At 39.8% G+C, this 24,423-nt stretch overlaps 1 protein-coding gene across 10 annotated transcripts in view; it reads left to right on the top strand.

The window, feature by feature from the left end:
- ARFGEF3 (ARFGEF family member 3) overlaps positions 1 to 24,423 on the top strand; it is an 85,687-nt gene that overhangs the window by 24,404 nt on the left and 36,860 nt on the right. For 5 of the 10 annotated variants that reach the window (XM_025149176.3, XM_004935699.4, XM_025149175.3 and 2 more), the window contains exons 5-12: positions 9,071 to 9,139; positions 11,711 to 11,842; positions 14,521 to 14,643; positions 16,119 to 16,161; positions 17,150 to 17,228; positions 19,831 to 19,935; positions 21,983 to 22,307; positions 23,625 to 23,737. In XM_025149176.3, the coding sequence (XP_025004944.2) occupies positions 9,071 to 9,139; positions 11,711 to 11,842; positions 14,521 to 14,643; positions 16,119 to 16,161; positions 17,150 to 17,228; positions 19,831 to 19,935; positions 21,983 to 22,307; positions 23,625 to 23,737 (989 nt within the window). Of the gene's footprint in view, positions 1 to 9,070; positions 9,140 to 11,710; positions 11,843 to 12,613; positions 14,473 to 14,520; positions 14,644 to 14,707; positions 15,085 to 16,118; positions 16,162 to 17,149; positions 17,229 to 19,830; positions 19,936 to 21,982; positions 22,308 to 23,624; positions 23,738 to 24,423 lie in introns of those variants that run through there. The other 5 variants (XM_419718.8, XM_025149178.3, XM_025149177.3 and 2 more) reach the window with 4 other exon arrangements.

The following is a 24,423-nucleotide window of genomic DNA, read 5'->3' as shown; positions in this document are numbered from 1 at the left end:
ACAATGAACAGGAATTTCATTTAGGAAGGGTTAGTTTATTCTCAGTGACTCTTATTTGCATTTGTTAGTGGCTTAGGTGTACTGTTTGCTGATGATCATAATTTTTCTGTGTTTATTCTGTAGGCTTTCAGTGAACACTCAGCCAAAACTCTTTCTAAGCTCTGAATGAGATTTAATGAACCCTTGCTAAATATGCTGTGTTACAGCAGCCTTTTCTCTGTACCTCTTCACTGATGCATTAATACAGCATTTGGGAGCTCTCCAGCAACAATACTAGACAGCTCTTTTTGGGGCTTCCGTTCTTGGTTTTGGCTACAGTCAGAAATGAAATCTGTGATGAAAATTAGCTTCTGTAACGGCAGGTCATGAATCATGAATCAAATAGCTCTGCCTCATAAATGCTGGTTTTAGGTTGAATGTTTGTAATTATTTTTTCTAAGACAGGAGGGGAGAAGGGAAGAGGAGTTGTTTGGTTGGTTTTTGCTTTGGCCATTTCTGATAGAGAAAAATTTACTATGCATTTGAAAAGTAGTTCTGGAGTGTTTGATCTGAAATGTTGACTGAGCATAAGTCTAAAATCTTGGTCTCTCTGATGGATATATTTACCTTGGATGCTGGTAAATGAGCTGATCAGCATAATAAGCTCTCACAAACATGGATATCTTCCCCCTGTTGTAAGCTTAATGTTTATGAAATATATCTCTCCACATACACCTTGATTTTTGCTTAGTAGAATATCATTTGCAACTGTTCTGCTTTTTCTTGACTTGTGCGATCAAATGGACAGAATAGCTGTGCTGAAACAACTTGGATTTAAGAATGTATATATAGACAAAGTTCTCTATACTGCCTCTTTGTGACGTGGCATGTATAATGGTTTTATTTAGGAATAAAAAGAGTGATTCCAGGGCACATTTGAAAATAAGCATTCATTGGTGCAGCAGTAAAATTATGAGTGGTGAATGTGAATCAACAACCTAATTACTAATTGTTGCTGTTAGTTAATACATTTTAATAAATAATTTTGTGATTACAGGTCATTTTTTCCCTCTCAATACATCTTGTGCACTGCATTATTGGGAATATTTTTCAACATCACTTGCAATACAAATTGCATTCTACTCTCTTCATGAGCAGGGAGGGACTTGTTTCATATACAGTAAAAAAAATGAATGTCCATCTTTATTCTTGTGCTTTAATTCAGAACTGGCTTAAAATGCATATTAATAAGAACAACAAATAATAATAATAATAAAGAAAATGCTGAAAATTTGCAGATGAAAGTTTCACCAGGATGTGTTCATTATTTCTTGTAACAGCGGTGCCTGATATGAGCAATATGCAATATCTGTTTTTTTTGTCCAGTCCATAATTCAGAGATATGTGAAGTCTGCATCCTTAAAGAAAGGAGTCTGCAAAAACCTGCATAATGTGCACACAGGATTCTTGCCTGCAGTCAGTCCCATCTTGCTGTGCAAGGGTTTTTAGTGGCTCCCCTGCTCAACCTTTCCATAATTTTAATTGTTGCAATGTAGGCCAGCTGCAAATCTAGACTCTCTTGGGTTCACTTCTCTCTCTCTCTCTATATATATTTTTTTTAAATTCTTAATTTTAGGTAACCAGGTTAATTCCAATGAACTGGGTGACCTACCTTGTGTATTTCAAGATAAGCTCATTCTTTCCTGAATTAATTAGAACTATAGTGAATACCTAGTACTCATAATTAAGATTTTGATATTCCTATAAAGTCATAATCCCCCCTCCCCCAATTTTTAGGTACCTGACCATCATAGCGGAATCCACAGTCTTGAGTTAAATACCTGAGCTTTCTCCATGACTGTTACAAAAGAGTGGAAGGATAAGAGGGCAGGGTTTTTGGCCCTCTGTGGTCACTCCTCCCTTCAGACTGTAGCATGGGTAAGACAGAAGGGGCAATAAATAAATGAAAATGCTTGTGATCAAATACTGCATAGATTTTGCTGTCTGCAGGTTTATTTGTTATTGTGGAGTGCTTGTGACTGGTGTCTTTTGCATGAGTGCTGATTTTGAAGAAAAACTGTCTCAGAAAGGAGAAATGGAGGAACCTCAACAGTGCTGGAGTCTTATCACTGAGCTGTTCTTTGCCAGGCCACATACGCAAGCAGTGTGTCTCTGAGTCATACCTGCAGATTTCCCTGTACTACATGGGAAGCAGCAGGTCTCCAGCTCTGAAGCGTGTGACATAACTAACAGCTGTTTGGCGTGGATGGGAAGGACAAGTTCCTACAGACTTTAGATGTGTACCAAGGACTTGAGGATCACTTAGCTGTCAAGGAAGTAAGCCATAAAGACACCGTTTGATCACAAAGCCAAGTACAGAAACCCTTTAACTTTCATATATTGCCATTTCATCTTTCACCTGCAGCCAGCCACTATTGTTTACTGAAGATTATAGTGCCAAGCAACCACAAAAATAGCCTATCTGGCTTTTCAATCACTTCTTTCCTGGATGCTGGTCAGGAGATGGCCTGGGACACGGTGAAGTGCTCTAGCAGGCTAGACAACCTGTGCTATACTGTTTTTTAGGTTATCTTCAGGCTACCTTCTTATTTAAAAAAAAAAAAATCTAGTGACTTGAAACAGTGAGCTTAAATTGGCTGTCCTGAAGTACATGGTCACACAAAAGTTCCCTTGGTGTAATTCTGTTGAAACCTTGCATGTATCCCATGTATCTGTGTATCTGAGTGTAAGGAAGTTCACAACTCTCTTTCTTACCCAAAAAATTCATAAATGGCAAAATCTTCCAGCCAGGGAATACATTTGTTCTCGTTTCCTTCTTGGCTGTGGGTGGATACAAATAACTTCATTTTTTTTTTGTGGGAACTGAGTTCAGCGGGGAAGGTATTGCAGCTGAGAAGCAGAGGTTTCAGTATGTTTCCTTTATTTGCCTAAGTAATACTTAGGGCAATCAGTGTAATTTGCAATGTGGTTAAGCAAAGTACTCTAGTGCAGGAAAAAAAAACGTCTATGCTGTGTCAAGAATAATAGCAAAATTGCTATTGTACATGCATGCAGATTATGTTAGTCTCTATGAATGGGTGGTCCCTAACATCCTTTCTCGGGCTTTTTCCTGTCCTTACAGTTTCTAATCAGTTACGCTGTAATCATTTTTATTTTTTATTTTTAATACTAGCATAATTTGTAGCAAGGAAACGATACTCAGACATGTTATTACTTACGCGTATCTGTATGTAAAACGATTGCCTTAAGAATATTTGTTATGTAGACACATGGAACAGATGGATGCTTTGACTTTCTTTTTTTTTTTGATGCCCCATGTAAAACTTCCTTACTATAGTTCTCTTTCTTTTGGGTTTTACTGGTTAATTGCTTTTTTCCACTTTTTTTCCCCTAATGGTGATAGTCTTTCTCATCCCTCTAACTTTCCCCTTACCTCTTTTCCGTTTTTTGCCTCATACATAATACTACCTCTTCTATTTTAAGGGAGTTTCCCAGCACCATGAGCAGGCAGACCAAAAAGCACTTATTTCGTGACTGAACTCCTTGAATCTCTCTTTAAAATGTCATTCTTCATGAGAAAAGGAGCATTAGAACTTTGGCATCTTTCAATTTGCATTGCTTTTTATTCTTTTTTTTGCTTTGCTTAGTTGAACTGTCTCCTAGTTCATGAAGTAGTGCGGTATACCTGAAGACATTGTAACCTGTGAAGTACAAAATGCAATCCTAGCAGTGCTGCTCAGCCATTTTTTTTTTCCCTTTTTTCAAAAACCTTCCCTTCTCTTAAGTGTTACAGTTCTAAAGACAAAGTCACTGTCAGAGCTATTAAGAAAGCCAGTTAAATATCTGTTAAGCAATTGCTTTAAATCCCTTCTTTTCTTCCTACAACTGTACTACGTATGCAGAAGTTTCAGTGCACCATAAATAGTGCTCAGCAGTAGTTCTTGTTCTAGTCCAGCAAACTAATGAGCATGGTCATGTGGGAGTATTCAGCATGTCACCACTGATAATTTGTGAGGTTCTCCTGTAGCAGATATAACGCTTTTGTTTGAAACCCTGATGCATGCCTATTGCTGAGCACCAGTTGCTGGTGATAGCAAGGCCTTTCATGGGTTTACTGATTCATGGTTTTCATAATTCTTTCTTTTCATAAGCCTTTCTTTTCATAATTAAAAACTTGCTGTGTTTTGTATGGTGATACATGATGACACTGTGTGCACAAGTTCATTAATGCACTTCATTTCTTCAGCCCTTGTTTTCCTTCAGAGCCAAAGAATGTAACATGGCCAGGTTACTAGTTATTCTGCCGAATGCAAAGGTAGCTGCTCTTCTATTTTGCAGAAATACTGTATGACTGCTTTAAATGTGGAATTATTAAATGAGAAGAATAGTCCTGCCTTGTTTTCTGGCTGTTTTCACTCTTCTAGAGGAGAAAGTTTTGAGAATCGTTCAAGCATATATTGCATACAAGTTTACTAGGCTACAAATAAAATAAGCAAGGAAAGGCTTATTTTACAAGTCCCATGAGGAGATCAGAAGTGGCTGCAAAACTAACTCTCTCAGGTCTAAAGTGACTGCATGCATCCAAGATAGAAGAAACGCAGGTGTTCAAAGGATTTTACTAATGGGACTGTGCTGGAAGAGTAGAACTGTGTCACTGGTGTATCAATGTTGGACTTGTGCATTTAAATGCAGAGAATTGATAAAGCATCCTTTTGTCATCATAGATTACAATTGGTTTTCAGCTTTGTACCTTTGCCCTCCTTCACTATCCTGGGGGCACTGCTTGCTTGCTTTCACACCTTGTTGAGTTCATATGATTCCACCATAGGCTCTTCAGTGTGACGATTGGCTTTCGCTACAAATATGTACTAAGCGCTTGGGAAACTTGGCTGGCAGCACTTAGCACTCTCATAACCTAAAATGTTCCCTCTGTAAGAGATCTCCTTAAAATAGACATTGTAACATAAGTTAAATTCCATCACAGTTCAAATACTGTAAGTCATTTTGTGTCTACTGACTTTAATGTACCATTAGAAGCACTTTTTTTTCATTCTTACCTATTGTGAAAACTGCCTGTGTGTGCAATCTTGTACTACAATTGGTATCCTGGGACTCCAGGGAGTGGGAATCGTATTTCTTGTTCTATGACAGGCAGAGCTTCAACAGTAATTAAAATTAATGTTTTCATTATGGCTAGGCCATTTACGGAAATCTGATCTCATCCAGGCATTTGCAAGATAATACAAGCCAGTTATAACATCTTAGAGGTTGTGTGATTTTGAAACTATCTCTACAGTTATCTAAGCTCCTCTAAAAACAAAAGGTTGTTTTAGAGTCCAAACCAATTAAGACTTCACCACACTAATGCAGAGCAGAAGCTGATTTTCAACTTTGTTTTGTACTGATGGTGGTACTAGGAAATGCTTTGTAGCATTTTTTTTTCTCTTCTGCTACAATTGGTTGTGAAAACAAAATGTCATTGCATAAGAAAGTCTCTTTTCTTAACTTTTTAAATATAGACTGCTTGAATTAGTATCATGAGCAGTTAAGCAGCCTCTGGGATTGCATTGGATTTGCGTTGGTAGTAGGGTAATGCAGTGGTGGCCTCTGTGTGAAGGGCCCAGCAGCTGCTCCATGTCAGATAGGAGCCAGTTCCAAAACAAGCCAGCTGCTGCCCCAAGCTGAACTAGTGGCTGATGCCGGTTGTGCCTCATTGATAACACATTTATAGAAAAGGCAAAAAATATTGCACAGCAGCTGTGAGAGAGAGGAATGAGAAGATGTGAGGAAACAGCCCTGCAGCCCCCAAGGTTAGCACAGAAGGAGGGCAGGAAGTGCTCCAAGAGTGGAGCAGAAGCTCCTTGCAGCCCAAGAGAGACCCACATAGAAGCAGGCTGTCCCCTTGCAGCCCACAGGCACCTTGTGGAGATCTTCCCATGCAGCCATGGAGGAGCCTGCGGCGCAGCAGTGGATATGTCCTGAAGGTGGTACAGCCCATGGAGAGACCTGTAGGAGCAGCCCAGGCCAGAACTGCAGCCTGTGGAAAGGAGCCCATGGTGGGGAAGGGCTAGGAGAGCTGCTGCCCATGCAGACCTGTGCTGGAACAGTGCCTGATGGGTGGGCCCCATAGTATGGAGCCATGTTGGAGCAGTGCTTGGAGAGCTGCGGCCTGTGGGAAACCCATACAGGATTGGTTCAGGAAGGACTGCACCCCATGGGAAGGACCCCACTTGGAGCAGAGGCAGAGTGACCATGAAGGAGCTGCAGAGATAAAGCCTTATGGAGTGACTGCAGCCTCCATTCCTTGTTCCCCTGCACTGCTTGGGGAAGGAAGTAGAAAAGTTGAGAGTAAAGTTGAGTCTGGGAAGAAGAACAGGGGGAAAGGAGGGAAAGAACTTTGAATTTCGGTGTTTTGGTTTTTTTTTCCACTATCCTCTGTTACTAATTTGCAATCAATTAAATTAACTGACAGTAATTGGTGAGCAATCTCCCTGTCTTTATCCTGGCCATAAGTTTTTCATCACATATTCTCTCCATCATGATGAGGAGGGGGAATGAGAGCAGCATGGTGGGCATCTGGGGTCCAGCCAAGGTTAATTCACCACAGCGATGTACTGTCTGGAGAATCAGTGTCTGTAATGCATTTGAATGATTAAGGGCTGTTTGTTTGTTTAATCCCATCTTTCATCCAGTAATCTCAGAAAAAAACTGCTGTCATCCTGTTCCATTGAAATGGGGAAGCATGAGTTAAGTGCCTGGAACGTAGCCAAGACTGTAAATGAGCTCTGCAGCAGTGCTGATAGAAATCGTAGCTGAGGGCAGTCTTGTGCGTGGTCAGAGACCGTCTTCCAGATCTTAGAAACAATTTGTAAGGGAAGATGGTAACAAGTGAAGTAAGCCAAGAATATGCTAAGAGTCTGGCAGATAACTGTTTGTTTCTGTGATTTTGAAAACTGTAAAGAAAGTGGGCTTAGAAACTGTTTATCTCTAAAGCTAAATGCTAAATGTGTAAAAATAGATGATAGGGCACAAACATTGTACTGCAGAAGAGTGGCATGTCCTTTTCATTCCTCATTACCTCTAGCGCTTGTCCAAATCTGTCAGCATCTACTTACAAAGAACTGAGTGAGAATCAGGGCTAGATATCATATATAAAACATATAAAGCTGCTGTTACATAATAGTTTTCTTGGAATACTTCTGGCTGTAGAATCATCTTTCCTAAGAATAGGAACAAGTCCCTGACTGTTATTTTCTTTATATTATAAAAATGCATTCAAATAAATTGTGGATAACGTGTGATAACCTGTAGTGAAATACAGTTCTTCTGCTGGAAAAAGTAAAAAAATAATAATTTAAAAAAATTGTAAAGATACCATGAATTTCAGTGGGTCAAAGCTTTTCGTGCTGTCAAAATATGAAGGAGGTTATTTATGTCCTACAGAAAAATGATGCACTCATCTATGGGCAGGCACTTTGTACATGTATGAACACACAGATAGTGCTCAGAGCTTCTCTTGTGTGTAGAGTTCAAATTACCCTAAAATTATTAAATGCTTATTTCCTAGTAATGGATTTTTCCCCTACAATGAAAAATAACTGTGCAGAGAACTCTCCCAGAGATTAAGTAGTACTGATGAGGGTCCAGGGGCTTCAGCCTGCTTAAGCAGTACTACAGTAGAGTTGTCCGTGTTTTTTTGTTGTTCTTTTTGAAGACCTTGAGATGGTTGTAGAGATCATCGTGATTTACAGAGGTGATACGGCTTGCTTCTTCAAACTGTTAGAGTAATTTTCTCTTGTTCCAACTTACTGTGGAAATGGCAACACAGTGTAATCAGAAAAATGATGCTCTGCAGGGACCTAAAGACAGTAATCTCCTCAAATATGCCACTTTTCTTCCTTTTTTTTCTTTTTTTTTTTTTGTTGTTGTTGTTTGTTTGTTTGTTGAACTCTTAAAATCTGATCAGACGTACAGTGGTGAAGTTCTTTGTTTTCCATTCTAGGCTAAGGAGATTGCCCTAGGATATCATGTCAGTAGCTGTCAAGGAACCAAACAGTAAAAGAAAACCTAGTTTCACTGAGAAGCATGTAATAGATGAGAGAAATGATTAACAGTCAGTAACGCTAACTTCCCTGGTGCCCTGAATTTCCTTCTGAAATGGAGAATGATAGTACCTATGGGCTGAGGAAGTTCTAGGGACCAACATATTGCTATTAGTGTCATTGATGTTCTTCTGGTACACTTATCCTAAGAAACTCAGGCTGTTTCAAGCAAAGCATAACTCCTGGCACTGGGGAAATCTTCAGTTTGGAAGGAGAGAGGACAGTCTTCCATAGTGCTGGGGGGATTGGAAAGAGAGATGAGGAAGAGAGGAAGGGGGAAGGAAGGACATTGCCAGATGGTGAAAACATCATACAACATTATCCCATGGTGGATAGCATCACATTTTTACTACTCTTCCCGTCAAAGTAAGATGTAGGGCTTTTCATCCCTATTCCCTTGTGAACTGGAATTACTTTTTATTGCACATTATCAAGTGACTACAGTATACTTACTGGAAACATCCTAAGGCTTGGAAGTCCTTTCCATGTCTAGCGGCAATGAATGGCTTATTTCACATAACACACATGCCTGTGTCATCTGAGTAATAACTTGTATCTTATACATTTTTCCCTCCTTCATTTGTCACACTAACAGAAATAAATGAATGGACTCATTATAAATCATGGAAAGCTTGTGGATAAAGTATGAATGGATTTTGGCTATCAACTGGTTTTTCAAGGCCGGGATTGATCACAGAACTGTCTGTCCTTCCTCGGTCAGATGTGGGAGACTGATAAATAGTCCATTGGGCTACACCTCTGGGTGAACAGTTGCAACTTTTCAGGAGGAAGCAACCAAGCTCCTTGATATTGCCAACCCCTTTATTCCAGTAACATAGTGCTAAAAAGCTTCTGATGTCTACTCTAAGAATGAAGAGGGAGGTAGCTGAAAATGCACGAATGGGGAAGAGAAGCATAACAGATGGAATTTAAATTTTCTTTCTTTCTTCCCTCTCTTTTGATTCAAGGTCTTGCTCTGTATAACATATACCTCCACATTTGAGCTGAATGGGAGCTCAGTGTTGAAGATTGCTGAGGTAAGTTCCTCAGTTGTACCACTGTTGGAGCCATTTAATGTTTCCCCTCCAGCTAGACTGTGTCTTCTGTGTGTATCCTGCCTGAATCCGAAGTAGTCCACATCATAGCTGCCATGTTAAGGACTCATACTACTTTATATCTAGTATGAAAATATCGCTGCAAACTGTACAGAGCTGGTGGGCTTGCATGAGAAGGTACACTTTGTGAAATTGACTGATGATAGTGAACTTGCAGTGCTATAGCATACAACTCCTCATATTTATTTTGCTTTGCATTTTGCAGTAGGAAAATGTCCTTGTGCTCTTAATAACATAGTATTGTGCTAATTTCTTACCTGGTGCAACTCTAAAACTACTGAGTTTTAATGAAAAGGGATGTGTAGACTATAAGATACCTTCTCAGCAAAGGTGCCACAATATGCCCTGTTAGCTTTGTGTTTATTTTTCCTAATACTTCCAAGTAAAGGATTTATGCCTCTGGATATGTGGTGTTATCTAGGTGCCACTAGACGTCACCCCTTTTTTCCAATCAGATTTTAGTGTGGAACTCTTTGTAGTTGCAGAGGAGCTTTGGCTGTAGAAAAACATACACACAGTTCTACTGAGGGAGCATTTCTGCATGAATTGTGTAGCAAGCCACTAGTCGGTTGATTCAAGTTAGAGAAGATGCACAGAAATACTTCATCCTCCTGCACAGCACACACAGTTATGTACAGAATGTTTTCTGAAATGATGTTGTTAATGTAGAGGAGAATTAATGCCCATGGAGCAATATGAGGATGATATACCTGTCCTCGCAGTTTTTACATACCATCTATTTCCTCCCAGTGTATATGCTAACCGTTCTTTTTGAAAATAAAAGCTTATTAGTTCTTAGTATTTCCATATTTCAGCCCCAGTCACAGCGAGGGCATTCTTTAAATGTTTCTTGGTAGACTCAAAGTGAAATTTTGTGTATGTAAAGCCTAAGAGTTGAGTTCCTTCTCAGTTTTTACCATTTGTGGGGGGATTTATTTAAACAGATGTTCTGCTCAACTCACCCCTTGTTCTCTTTTTGCTATGTGAGGTTTCCAATTCCATGAGGTGTGGCTGTTTTTGGAAGTCTTTGTAAGCCCACCTGTCAAGATTGCAGCAAGATTGAGCTGAACTGGTATTTAGAGCCAGTCCAAACATTTTAAGTTTTACTTAACCCTTCCTAAGTTAACATCCCAAACGGAAGAAAACAGATTGTTTCCTTGCTGCAGTTTTTCTCAGTAACTTTCCAACATGTGGGACATAAGCTGATTAATTCAGCTTAGTCCATCTCTGCTGCAAGTAAAGAGCTCTGACTTAGGCAAAATACATGCTGGGAAAGGTGTTTTATGGATCTAAACCCTTCTGATTTCAGCACAGAGTAGAGGAAAATGGTCAATCAGGCGTGCTCTGTGTGCTATGAACTGTATCAAAAATATTTTCTGTTCTCTCTGTAAACAATCTGGATAATAATAGACCTGCTGTTCGTTTAAAACATCCTGGAAATATTTTTTCATATATTGAAGTTCAACCCTGCTGTTGTGGGTACTTCCAGTTCACTTCCCAGAAGTCCATCCCAGCTCCTAAAAATCCTTGCTAGTATAGTGGTATGAGTTACCACAATGGTAGTTTCCTTTTTCTTTTAAAATGGGTAGGATCCCTGATGAGTGCTGATAAGATCTGCCATCAAAACAAACAAAACTTTTACATCTCCTAGGGAATTAGAATGATCCATGATAGAGAACACAAACGTTTTTATTTAGTATGTTTGGAGGTACAAGTATTTTCCCTACAATCCTTGAGAAAATATTGTTTCACTGAATGCTTACCTCTTTCTAATTAGCAAATCCCTTCAAGCACATACGTGCTTCCTTGGGTTCCTTTCAGCCAGGCTTTAGGTAAGGCAAAGACTTTATCAGTTGGACTCGGTATTTCTTTGTACCTGAATTCTACAGTGTATAAGCAGTAGGAAACAGATGATGATTTCTGAGTTCAGCCTTCCCTTAGACCCAGCATTTATTTTTTCTGACTTGCTCTAATGGAAAGATGGCAGAGAGGAGCTATGCACTCCACTGTCCCTGCTATTTGGCATCTCTTTTCAGGTCCCTTACTTTTCCTAGCCTGCCCTCTGTAGCAAAGCAGGAGTTACTGCAGGATTGGAAAGATGCTGCCTGTGTTATTGGTGGACCTCTATCTGGGGATTCACTGTGACAAACAGGGCTACTACCTGGTTGTTTTGCACTGTCTAGTCATTCTCACTCCATGTGTATAAATCAAAGACACCATGAATCTTACTGAATATTTTCAGCCTAAAATGAATGAAGCATCCAACATGAAGAGTACTGCATTATATGGTTTAAGTATTATTAGTAATGAAAACTGATTAATTCTTACTGTGTGCAACTTCTCATGCTTGCCTGGACCACTACAAGAAAGCATAGTTCATGTTTTGGCTGTTGTTTGTCATGTGTGTATCTGTTACTGCCATCTACATTTGGAAAGTTTGTTTTGTTTAATTCTGTTGTTTCATTAGCTAACCTTTCTGTGTTTTGCTCTTAGTTGTGTTTTGCATGCAATAGAGCTGGAAGTCCCCGAATGCATGAAATGATCAAAATGTCCATTGCATACCTCCTTGGGGCCCTGAGCTCTCGAATTTTTACTGGCATTCCTTCATCAATGGCTTTTCAAAAGGTACCTTGCCCAGCCATTTAGAACGCACGCCTTCATAAGACCAGAGCTCAAGGACAGTACCGCTGCTCCTTAGCAGGCATGGGGAGGGGGGAGAAGAAGATGATATCAACCATTCTCTTACCAGAAAGTCAGCCTATCTCTGTGAATGGCATTCCATCATTTAAATCAGGAACTCTAGAAATAAAGATTGAGAACAATTGTTCCTCCTTGTGCAGCAGCTCAGCAGCATTTGGAATGGTTTGGCCTCTCTGACTCATTGTGGTTAATAGTCTTTAGGATTCTTTGTTCACTGGAGTTTGGGTGGTAACTGAGTGATGGGAATGGTTGGACCTTTCTTTTAACTTACAAAATCACTTTCACGTGCCAATCGCTCTAAAGATCTGTAAAATCTTTTGTTTTGGGAGGGGATTGGAATCTTGAGAAAGAATAATAAGAACTGAGTCACAGTGTTGATTCAGTCCTTTATATGATGCTTCTTCAGATTGCGGTCTCAGAAGATTTTCTTCCACCGTTGTTGAAAACCCATGAAGCTGTGTCAAGGCTGTTACCCATTTTGTAGCTTAAGAAATTACAGTGGTTACAACAGTTCAGTAGGAAACTTCCCCCAGAAAAAATCTCATTAAGGATAGAGACTGTAATTTGCAATGTCCCATCCCCTGGATCCCAGGTATATTATGCTTTGGTAGCTATCTGTGTAACATCTTGAGGCAAGAGTCCAGCAGAATTTTGGTCACAACACAGTGTCAAAAAAAACTGCAAGCAGCTGAGCATGGAGCTGGGAACTAGATGATACACTGATGTTCTTTCATTGCAGGCTTCTCACTGGGGTTCTCCCAGCTAAGGAGTCTTTAGGCTGATTGCTAGTATTTAAAAGACAACCATTTATGTAATTTATATCACAGTAGTGTCTTCTGTGGTAAGAAAAGCCATTTAGAGGCTTTCAGATGTAATGATATGTGCCATATTAAATAATAACTGCATTGTGTATACATATTTGCTTCAGTATAATAGAATCATAGGATGGTATGGGTTGGAAGGAACCTTAAATATCATCCAGTTACTACCCACTTGATCAGGCTGTCCAGGGCACCATCCGACCTGGCCTTGAATACCTCCAAGTGGAGCATCCACAGCTTCTCTGGCAGCCTGTTCCAGTGCTTCACCACCCTTCTGAGTAAAGAATGTCCTCCTAATATCTAATATTCCTCTTTTAGTTTAAAACCATTCCCCCTTGTCCTATCTCTATCAGACTGTGTGAAAAGTCAGTCTCTCTCCTCTGTTTATAAGCTCCCATTAAGTACTGAAAGGTCTTCCCAGGACCTTCTTTTCTCCAGGTTGAAAAAGCCCAACAGTCTCAACCTTTCTTTATAGGAGAGGACCTCCAATCATCTGTGTGGCCCTCCTCTGGAACAACTCTAATGGCTCTACATCTTTCTTGTGCTGGGGGCCTCAGAACTGAACACAGTACTCCAGGTGGGGCCTCATGAGGGCAGAGCAGAGGGGGACAATCACCTCCCTGTCCATGTTTTCCATTCTTCTTCTGATGTAGGCCAGAATACAGTACGCCTTCTGGGCTGCAAATGCACGCTGCTGGCTCTCATCAAGTTTTTCTTGTCCTCCTCAGCAGGGCTGAACCCAATGGGTTCTTCTCTCAGTCTTTACTCATGATTGGAATTGCCCTGGCTGTGGTGTAGCTTATTGCACTTAGCCTTGTTGAGCCTTGTTAGGTTTGTGTGGGCACGCTTTTCAGGCCTGTTGAAGTCCCTTTGGATGGCTTCCCTTCCTTCTGTCGTATCAACTGCACCCCTCAGCTTGGTGCCCTCTGCAAACTTGCTAAGGGTATGCTCAATCCCACTGTCTGTGTCATTGATAAAGACATTGAAGAACGCTGGTCTGAAGATAGACCTCTGGGGGGGGCGCCATTCGTGGCCGGGCTCCACTTAGGCACAGAGCTGTGGACCACAATCCTCCAGCTGTGACTATCCAGCCAATTCTTTCTTTAGCCCCTGAATAGTCTACCCTTCACATCCATATTTCTCCAATTTAGAGATAAGGGTGTCTTATGGAACTGTATCAGAGGCCTTACAGAAGTCCAGGTGGGTAACATCAGTTGATCTTCCCTTATAAACTGATATAGTCACTGTGTCATAGAAGGCTACCAGATTTGTGAGGCACTATTTGCCCTTATGCTAATTACAGGGGGGTGGGGGAGAAGAAAAAAAAAAAAAAGAAAAGAAAAAAAGGTGAATACTTATATGAGAAAAACAGCAACTTTTAAGGATTGGAGTTTATTTACATTACACAAATTACAGACTTGCAGGGTGGTAGTTACAAATAAGTCTGTAGAAAAGAACAATCAGGCTGACATTTAAAGATGTGTTGTTTTTTTAAGTACAAGGCAAGCGCCAAACTCAGTTGGGCTTGACAGAAGGGGAAGATTTTTGCCAGTTTTGCCTTACCATTCCTGCAGCTGTGAGACTTATTAACTAATGAGCTGCATATTACTTCTTGGTGCTGTTTACTCAGTTACCCATATTGCTGAAAGCTTTTCATGTGGTAATGTGGAATAACGAGGAAGGCTGACTATCTGCATGCAAGAGATCTTGGTATCCTCTTGAAGTGTGTTACTGGTAAGTTACAGTTAATATCTACGTATTGCTATCTTGTTTCCTCATCAGGTTTGCATTGAGACATATGTATCTAGCTGTCACCAGCGGAGCATTAACACCGCTGTGCGGGCAACCCTCAGCCAAATGTTGAGTGACTTGACTTTACAGTTACGACAAAAGCAAGAAAATATGGTGAGCCTTCTGGCATCGACAACTGGTTCCATACCCATAGCTGCGTACCGTTTCGTTTCTCTGAATGCAGTGCACTGTACTGGCTTATTGTGCCTTATGGATTTTATTTCAGACTTCCACAACTAATCCCCTTCGGAAGCTTTGTTGGGCTCTGACTTTTTGCCTGCCTCAGAGCAGTCTATCAGGAAGGCAACTCACATTGGCAGCCCTACTTGGCTGCATTTTGTTCTCATTCTGTTAAGCAGAAGAGGCTTTGTTCTGATGTCAGACTGCTTTGACCTTTTCCTTTTCTATTTTTTATTCTGTTTGCTTGTTTACCTGAGATTTGTGGAAATCCTTTCACCAAAATATCCTACGTTACAGGTATTTACATCAACCAAACAAATTCTCAGCTGTTGAAAGTGTAATTGAGGTTTTTATTGCTACTCTCTTTTAATGAAGGTAATTTAATGGATTGCTTTGTCTGCTCAGTTGTTACCAAAAAATACTACTTCTGTTTATTGCATTATTAAAATCCATGAGAGCTGCTTGAGTGAAATCCCAGCACATTGTCAGCAAAACTGTAAATGTTCTGGGCAAATATGAAATGTCATTGGCCTCTTACATTTGTTTATGCTTGTTTGTATATATAGAAAAAAACTACTATTTGTAAAGGTCAATAACTGTTTATTAGAAAACTTTGAGGACTGTATTTGTGTAGATTATTTTCCCTGTACCTGTTTTGGGTTAGGGTGACCACTTCTGTTTTGGATTGCTGGACTAGATTATCTTTATCCTAATAAGTAACCGCAGAACTGAACTCATAGGTTTACTTAAAGTTATCTTCTCTGTGTGCTAAGTAGGTTCATCTTATTAGCCATAATACTTAGGAAAAAAAGAAAGAAAGAAAGACAGAAAGAAAATTGTTTTGGAAGTTTAGTTTGGATTTGAAATTTGAATTTTGTTAGTTCTGCTCTAAATGCAGAGTAGGTGAAAACTGCATTGATAGGAGGAATCCTATACCGCAGCTGAGCCAAATGATGTAAGAGGTCCTTTCCACTTCCTGGCTGTCATTAATTTGTGTATTGGCACTGCAATATTAATGATGATGGTGTGATAAACTCTCCAGTACTCAGAGGATTTTGGTTTCTAAGTATCTTGTGAAGTCTAGACTGTGCTTTTTTCTCAGTTATTTTCATTGAGACGACATGCCTAGTTATTAGTGTGTTTTTATAGATGTAGGAAATCCCTTAAGAATTTACAAATCCCAGTTCAGCTAAACGAGATGTGAATTTCTTAAATCTAAGTGATTGTTTAAACATTTCTTAAGGTATTTTTGAAAATTTAGTGCAAAAGCTTCACTTAAACAACAACAACAAAAAAATCAAGATAGAGGACATGGATTTGTTAAGAAAGATCTGCTGTTAAAGCATTGCTTCTACAGTGGCTTTTCTTCTAGTTGCACTGATTATACCACATCTGTCTTTCCTCAACAGACAATTGAAAATAATGAGGCCCTGCAGAAATTCAAGAGTCAAGGTATCAGTACTACTTTTTTAGTGACTCCTTCCAACCCAGCTTATTAATTCTTCACTTTCCATTCATCATCTCACAGCTGTTGAAATCACAGAAATTCCATCTTCAGGATCTCTTACTTTCTCTGTAGCTTGTTACTGTCTGTGCTACTTGTGGTAAGAGCTGAAACAGCCTTGTTAGCTCCTGATATTGCCAATAGTGTCTTCATTTGAGCCGTGTTAACAGCATTGCTCTCCGCATAGTTATAAATGGTTGTTTCACAGTGCTAACTTCTGTAATTAAAGTGTTTCAGTGCTCTGGAGAAAGAGTTAATAAATGGATTCCCAAATTGAAGCAGACTCATAGAGCAGGATGTAGCATCTGTAAATGGCTGTCTTTGCTGTATTTTGGGCCAGGGATGGCATTTGTATAATGGCAGCTTTTGAAAGCACATTACTAGCAAAGTTCACACGTGCCAAATTATAACCTTAGAAGAGATTTTTTCTGCTCTCATTCTGGTTTAATATCCACTGTCTTCCCTGATAGGTCAAAATATTCCCTGCTTTTGAATTTTCTCACTGGATTTCTGCAGGAGAACTTGTATGGATGGAGGCTAAAATATTGAAAGTGAAAACAATCCCCTTTTAAGATCTCTGTGGATGAGAGACAAACTGTATGGAGAGCTGCAGATATGTTTAGCTCCCCAGAGAAGTGCTGCAGCCGGTCCCTTTTTTATTGTTATTATTTGCTTATTCTATTACCTGAATTGAATTTCAGCTAATCTTTTCTAAATGCATGCAAGCATCAATGCTCTCTCTGGATTTAATACTACTGCTTTGTCATTGTATGGAGATCAGTTTCCAATCTAGGACTCTTTCTTCTGCATCCTGTCTGAATTTTGGCTGCCTTGCTTATTGTTTGTATGCTTTGACCAACTCTGAAAGTCCACACGGTTTGAGGTTGTAATCTCACTGCAAATATGTAATGGCTCTGATCTTTGTCCTTTTTGGAGGTACTTCAGCGGAGTCTCTTTGTGATGATGTTGTATCTGTCCTCACTGTGCTCTGTGAGAAGCTCCAGGCTGTCATAAAGTGAGTTATTTCAGTTTATAATTTGAACTTGTTATCTGGAGATTGGGAGTTTCACTGATACATGTGATCGTATTGTCATAGTTCTGAGATTATGGAACAAAACTGTGATTAAATTGTTTGCAGGAAGGAGTATTGTTCATAATGAATTAATTTAATTCTCACTTGAGATGAGAAGCTAATTTCACTGTTTAGCTTTAAAGAACTTCCAGCAAATCTAATCTGTAGGTAACTTCCATACAGTAGTGAAGAGTTTGTCAAAGAACAAGTTCTCTTTTTTTAGCTTGCTGCGTGTCATGAAAGCAATCATTGTAAAGAGAACAATTACAGCGCACGTGATGAAATGTAACAGAAATTGTAATATCTAGGTGAACAAAACACATTGAGACAGACAGTGACAGAAAATTTAATTTCATTTAAAATAGATACATTGCTCACAGCTTTCTTTACCTACTGTCATGCATAGATTGCTCTGAAAGTAATGCCTCCTATTAATTCCATGGAAACTGCAACAGATGCACAAAGAGCACAATAACGCTATTTGATAGAAAAAAATTCTCAGCTACAGAAAACTATTTTTCTACATGGTCACTGCCATTAGCTATGCATTTTTGCCAGTGATGGACAAGAGCCTGCATGCTGTACTTCTAAAAATCTGCACAGAGGTAACTCACTGTTTCACAGCTGCTGTGATCGCATTGTTGCTAGGAAAACGTTGCCCACACAGTCCATCTTTCATCAGCTTGAGTGGATGGAAGTCAGGAGCTGCCAAGTCTGGGCAATATGGTGCATGTAGTAGGACAGCATAGCCAGTATTGACAGTGCACTCCACAGTTTTCAAGCTGGTATGGAGCCTGGCATTATCATGTTGCAAGAGGAAGGCTGTCTTACTCTCTGTCCTGACTCTGGAAATTCAAGCCTTCATCAACTTAGTCAGCATTGTGATGTAGTGGTCAGTTGATTGTTTGTCCAGGTTCTGGGAAATACAGAAGGATCACCTCTTTGCTTTTCCAAAAGACAGTGCATATCACCTTTACCTGCTGAGGGCTGCATCTTGAATTTTCTCTGTTGATGGGGAATTCACGTTGCCACTCCGTGGACTGACCTTTTGATTCTGGCTCTGATTCTGATAGTGGTAACATCACATGTCATCACCAGTAATGATGTGATCCAGGAAGCTGTCACCTTCAACTTCTCATTGGTTCAATAGGTTCTAACAAACTCACATACTGTGTTGTTTCTATTCCTGTGTGAGCATTTGTAGGATGCACTAGGTGCAAACTTTCTGACTTTTTTGCCACCATCATTTCCAATATACTGAAGGTGATATTCAGCTCTGTACATAGTTCTCTGGTTGTAGTCTGCCAGTTCGTTTGAATGAGCTGATCGAGGTGCTCTTCATTTCATGGTGTGACAGCAGTGCATGGCCATCTGGAACGTGGCTTGTCTTATAACTTGCTGTTGCCACTGCTGAAACGTACCACCCACCACCTCCACTATTTGTTCTCCATAAACACTCAGCAAGCATTAATGAATGTCAATGGGTGCCATTTTTGCCACACAGACAAATGCAATGACAGACCTTTGCTTCCAACGCCATTTTGTCAGACTTCCCCTCTGCTGCTGTCTGTCACACAGCAAAAAACAAACAAACAAACAACAACAACAAAACATAATGGAATAGTAGTGGGAAGTTTCAACCTTTGCTGCCATGTCACCAGCATCCACCTCTGATGTTGTGGGCCAACATAATAAAATAGGAGGCATTACTTTCAAAGCAGCCCTCATACATCATGAAATATGTTCTTCCAGCTCTCGTTTTGGACCAAAAAAGCATGGCAAAAAACATTTAGTTTACAAAATGTAAACCAGAATGTGAGTGCTGTGGGAAGCTACCTTCTTATGACAGACCTCAACTTATCTCGTCTGCTGAAACCTGCAGCTAATTCTGAGAATAGGTACGAGTACATTGTACATTACAAGCACACTGATACCAAGTGCCTACAGGATCTTTCACATTCTTCCTCTTTAAGCTCACTTTGTGTTTGATTTATAGAGTATAACTGACAAGGCTCTGAAAGGGGGCTGTGTGATCATGTAAGTTTTTGCCTATAGACACTGACTTGCAACTGTTGTAGTTTTCATCAATGAAAGAGAAAAGATAACCAGAAGAAAGTAGTCTAAATGCCCTTCAGATTGCCTGAAGAAGTTGTTGATAATTCCAACATCTTCTGGTCATCCCTTTTTCCTCTTTCAAGTGTTTCTTCTACTTCAAGTTTTCAGATTAAATTTGAAGAATTATTGTTATTTTTCTTCTTGTCATATTTTGCATCTTTTTTTTTTTATTCCTTACTGTGAAGTTTGATGAACTAAATCTATTTTCTTTACATTACCTACAAGAAGTAGTAGATTGCTACTCATGAACTGTACAAAGTAAATGGGGTGATAAAAGCAATCATACTACTGTGAATCCATAAGAAGTAACAAAATAAATCACTGCTGGAAACTGTGGTATTGTTTTCAAGCAAACTAGTGTACTCACTTGAAAACAAGTAAATAATCTTTGTTTCAATGTGATGTGATTGGCATCTTTTCTTTCCGCCAGCGACAATCGACAACTTCAACTTCTTTATTTGGAGTGCATCCTCTCCATGTTAAACAGCTCCTCTCCAAGCATGCACCAGCACAAAGGATTCACTGATCTAATATGGTGAGTAGAGCTGAAGAGTAATACAAATAGTCAATTTATAAGTAACTGTACAAGGACCTTTCCCCACCTCCACCCATGCAAACAAGCCTGCAGGAAATCATTGGATAAGAGCAGAGCTCTCTATTAACCCTCTGTCAGTTTGTTCTGTACTTCATACAGGATTTCACAGGACCTCAAGCTCAACTTTTTCCCTGTGATTCTGAAGTTGAATTGTATAATTCTGGCCCAATTCTAAAGATGCAGTGTACAGGAGCACTCAGAGGTTCCTTTGCTGTCCCAGAAAAAAAAAAATTGCATAACCTGGTCCTTAGTGTCTGCAAGTCAAGAAGGTCTTCCAGGCTGATAACACTTGGCAGCATTGCATGTAGACTCTGTACTGAAGCCTCCGGGAGCTTCAATGTAAAATCAGCGTTCTCTCTTTCATGGCATTTTGGAAGTTTTTTCCGTTGTATTTCAAACAACCCTTTGTTTATGCTCCTGTGTCTGTTTTTGGGGTCATCCTGTAAGCAAGGTCACTGAAATGATCACAGTTAAAAGAAAACACTTCCTGTTTTATTTAAGGTTATATTATTTTGATGATCCAGTTTACAAATCTGCAGAGATTTGTATTTGTGCGTGTACATGATGAGGGCAAGCCAGGTGGGGCAGGACTTTTTAAACCTGCTTTGCTGCTGAGGAATATGTATCCTCCAGGTACATGCTTAAGATGAATAAAATTAACACAAGGAAGACATGAAACGGTCTGTAGTTAGGGTGATGTCTGCAGTTTTTAGCAGCGTAAGCATTCCCTAATCCATTAACTGTCTAGTGAAGTTGTGAGACAGACTGATAATCGCCTTTGTTCTTTGGAAGATAAAGAAGATTTAGTGCTCTGTTCATCTGTCAGAGTGTTCTCCGTAGTTTGATACAGAAACACTTTGATGGGACTAACGTGGGGAATATGTTGCTGTTGCTACCTTTACTTGTGCCTGCTCTGAGGCAATGAATTAATTCATTTTGAAATGTCCCTACCTGGTTGCATTTTTAAGAAATGGAATAAGCAGACCCAACATCATTATCTGATATCTGTTTTAGCAAGTGATTTTTATACTGTGACTTTAGGAGGCTGAACAGTTTTAGCAAACACTTTTAAGAGAGGCAGTGAAAATTCTGGGCAGCATGACAAGCTCGAGAAATAAGATGTATGTACCTGTTTACTTTCAGTGCTGAAGCATTACTTGTCACTGGGTGTTTGCACTAGGTGCCAGCTGAGCCTGAGGCATGTGGTTGAAAATTGGGTTTGGGATTGCTTTCTCATACAGCATTTGAATTTTTTAAGTTATGATATTGTGGGCTAGAGTAAAATGGCAAGTGCCTGAAGGCAAGGCTGACATAACAGCTAAATGAGCAGAGGGCAGAGTTGGTTTTGACTCTGGTTCCACCATGTTGGTGAGGAGGATGAACAGGAAGAGAAGTGATTGGCTGATGTGGAATTATGTGAACATTCCTGCTGAAAGACAGTTTAAGGAAGGATGGTGTATTTAGTGGCATATGAGAGTTTACACTTCAATTGCGTTCTCAAAAGGCATCAAAACAGTGGCCCACAGCTAGGGATGCTTAGTGACATACGTGCATGTTCAGAGCAGCAATGGAACATCAAGCCACGTGGTTAGCAGAGATTGTTTTCCATTTGGTCAGTTGGTTTTTTTTTTTTAAGTTCCCAAATTGGACAGAAGAAGAAACATTTGCCAGCAGAAACCTGGTGTTCCTACCTTGAGGTACGTTGTAGCTAATTAAAGAGGGAGGTATGCTGCACAGCATGGCGCAGTAACATGAACTTGCAAAATCAGTATCATGTTTATAAAGCCCCCGGAGGTATTTCTGTATGTGCTAGCGTGCTTATGCCTGGGAGTTTAAAAGAGCCTCGTGTAATTTGTTATTCAATCTAACCACTGCTGTTAACTGATTATTAAAACAAGAGTATGTGTCTCATTTAACTATGGGCTATTTTCATTGTTCCTGTGAGATTTTTCTAGTTACCATCTGCTGCTTTTTCTCTTTTTCTCAGGAAGCAACTGTGTCCAGCCCTCATAGTAATCCTGGGAAATCCAATCCATGACAAAACTATCACATCTGCCCACAGCAACGTCTGTCTAGAAGCTGATTCACCTTCCTCGGGGGTCTCTGATCATGGCCGGGGTTCAGGCTGTTCATCCACAGCGCCTGCCCTTAGCGGGCCTGTTGCACGGACCATATACTATATTGCTGCAGAACTGGTTCGACTGGTGGGGACAGTGGAATCCATGAAGCCTGTGTTGCAGTCTCTCTATCACCGGATCTTGCTTTATCCACCACCTCAGCACCGGGTAGAAGCCATCAAAATTATGAAAGAGGTAGGATGTGAAGTCCAGGTGCAAATCCATGCAAATAAAGCAAAATGTTAATTTAACAGTAAAGGTTGCTGAGATGGGCATGTTTGTCCGTTCCATACTCTAGCACTAATGGTGCTGTAGTTGCCCCTTTCTGAGTACAATTTTTACATTAAAGCTACTCTGACAAATATATTTAGTTTTACAAAATTGTAATAGCTATATTTGTCTCCATAATGCAAGCTGCTATGGCAACTTCATGTTCACGCTTGGAGCAGGTCTTATCACTGAGTCATGACTGCTCTTTTGGATGAGATGCGGTGTAGTGATTCTGTTCTCAGCTCCTTTGGCATCTTTCCCCACTCTCTGCTCTTGCTAGAAGACATTCATCCTCACAGTGCGGTGTTCCTGACGTTAAGGCAAATGTATGCTTTGATTATGTGCCAGGTTTTCAAATATGGTTTCCTTGAGCAGTATTAGAGTAGCCAACAGGAAGCTGCCAGTGTCACAAGTGGCTGTCAAGGCCGGGCCTTTATGGCCTGTCATCCTGTACCTGTGACAGTGCTTGTGAGACTTCTTTGAACAGCACATTTACATTGGCTGCATTCTTCTCATATTGTGGACTGCAAAGCAGCTTCCATAATTTGTTTGAACAGTGGTTTCTTTCGAAGATTTTTGCTCTAGCTTGCTTGTAGAGAGGCTGTTTGAAGATCCCTCCTAACACTGCACAACCACCCAAAAGGTTGCTGTCTGAACCACCAGCATTCTGGCACTTACCTTCCTATAATTTTAAACAATAGCAAGATGACAATCTGCATTTCATTTTTAAGATATTTTAGGAAAATATTAGTTCAATAGTTTTACCTTCAGGATCTATCTGCTACCTCTTTCTGCTCATTAATACACTTTCTCCCTGAATGACTTCACAGAAGGAATCACTTTGTGTGTTTTTGCATGACTACCTTTTTGTAACCGGGTTACTGAAGAGCAAAACTCTTTTCAGTATATAATATAATACAATGTACTTGAATATTTAGGCATTTAAGATTGTCTTGGTTGCAGTTCACTTGAAACATATTCAGTCAGTAATGTAAAGCACTAGAGAACAATCTGTATGTGATGCATGTTGTATATGCTATTTTTCTCTATAAGCATTTCTCCTTTTAAAAAGAGGAAAGATAGCTTTAATTAATAGAAATTTTGTATGCTGTTTTAGTTTGCTGAAAGAACTTACAGTACTGCTGCTTCAGGTTCCAGCGTTTGACGAAACTATGATTCATTTATTGTATTTAAATAACACTTAAATTACTCTCTAGTAACTTATGTTTCCTTTCCTTCCAGATACTTGGCAGTCCTCGGAGGCTTTGTGATTTGGCAGGGCCCTGCTCTTCAGAGTCAGAATCCAGGAAGAGGTCTATTTCTAAAAGAAAGTCCCATCTGGATCTTCTCAAGCTGTATGCTTTTTTTTTCCTCCTTTATCCTCTTAAACCTGTGTGCACAAGACACTTAAGTAGTTGCACCTTCAGAAGCATACCCATTTATGAGCCAGGGTACCTCCCAAGTGAAATAAGTTGTGAAACAATATGATGAGTAAAAGCTTTTACTGATTTTTAGCGAGTCTGGGCTTGTTTGTAAAAGTAACCGCCTTGAGGAGTTTACAGAAATACCCATAGAAATTGTTTTACAGCTGGAAATACTTGGGTTTGGGTCCTAACATTGCAGTGAAGTGATCATGCTTATTTGGAAGTACATTTCCAAGATGAAGTCCAAGGAGGTAATCCAGAATTGAAACATTATCAGATTGAGCACAAAGCATTCTTCATTCTTGTAAAGAGCATATCTTGTTGATTGTTTTCAGGACACATAACTTCATTTGGGGAGGGGAACGTTGTTTGTTTGTTTTGTTTTTCAGTGTGAGTGCTTGTCTGTAAGGGAAGATGCACTGTGCATGCTGGTAAAAATTAATGGTAACTATTTCCCTGGTTGACACTCCCTTTACAGATTGGCCATATAAACACGGGAGATGTAATTATTTGTTGTAATTATTTGTTGTCTTTTTCAGAAGTAGTATTACAGGATAATTTCACTTCTGTTTTTCCTAGTTCTGGAAGGGTAGTGTTGGATGATAATGACAGGCTCG

Source organism: Gallus gallus, chromosome 3, assembly GCF_016699485.2.
Source record: "Gallus gallus isolate bGalGal1 chromosome 3, bGalGal1.mat.broiler.GRCg7b, whole genome shotgun sequence".
NCBI lineage: Eukaryota > Metazoa > Chordata > Aves > Galliformes > Phasianidae > Gallus > Gallus gallus.
This window is presented reverse-complemented; position numbering and strand designations above follow the sequence as displayed.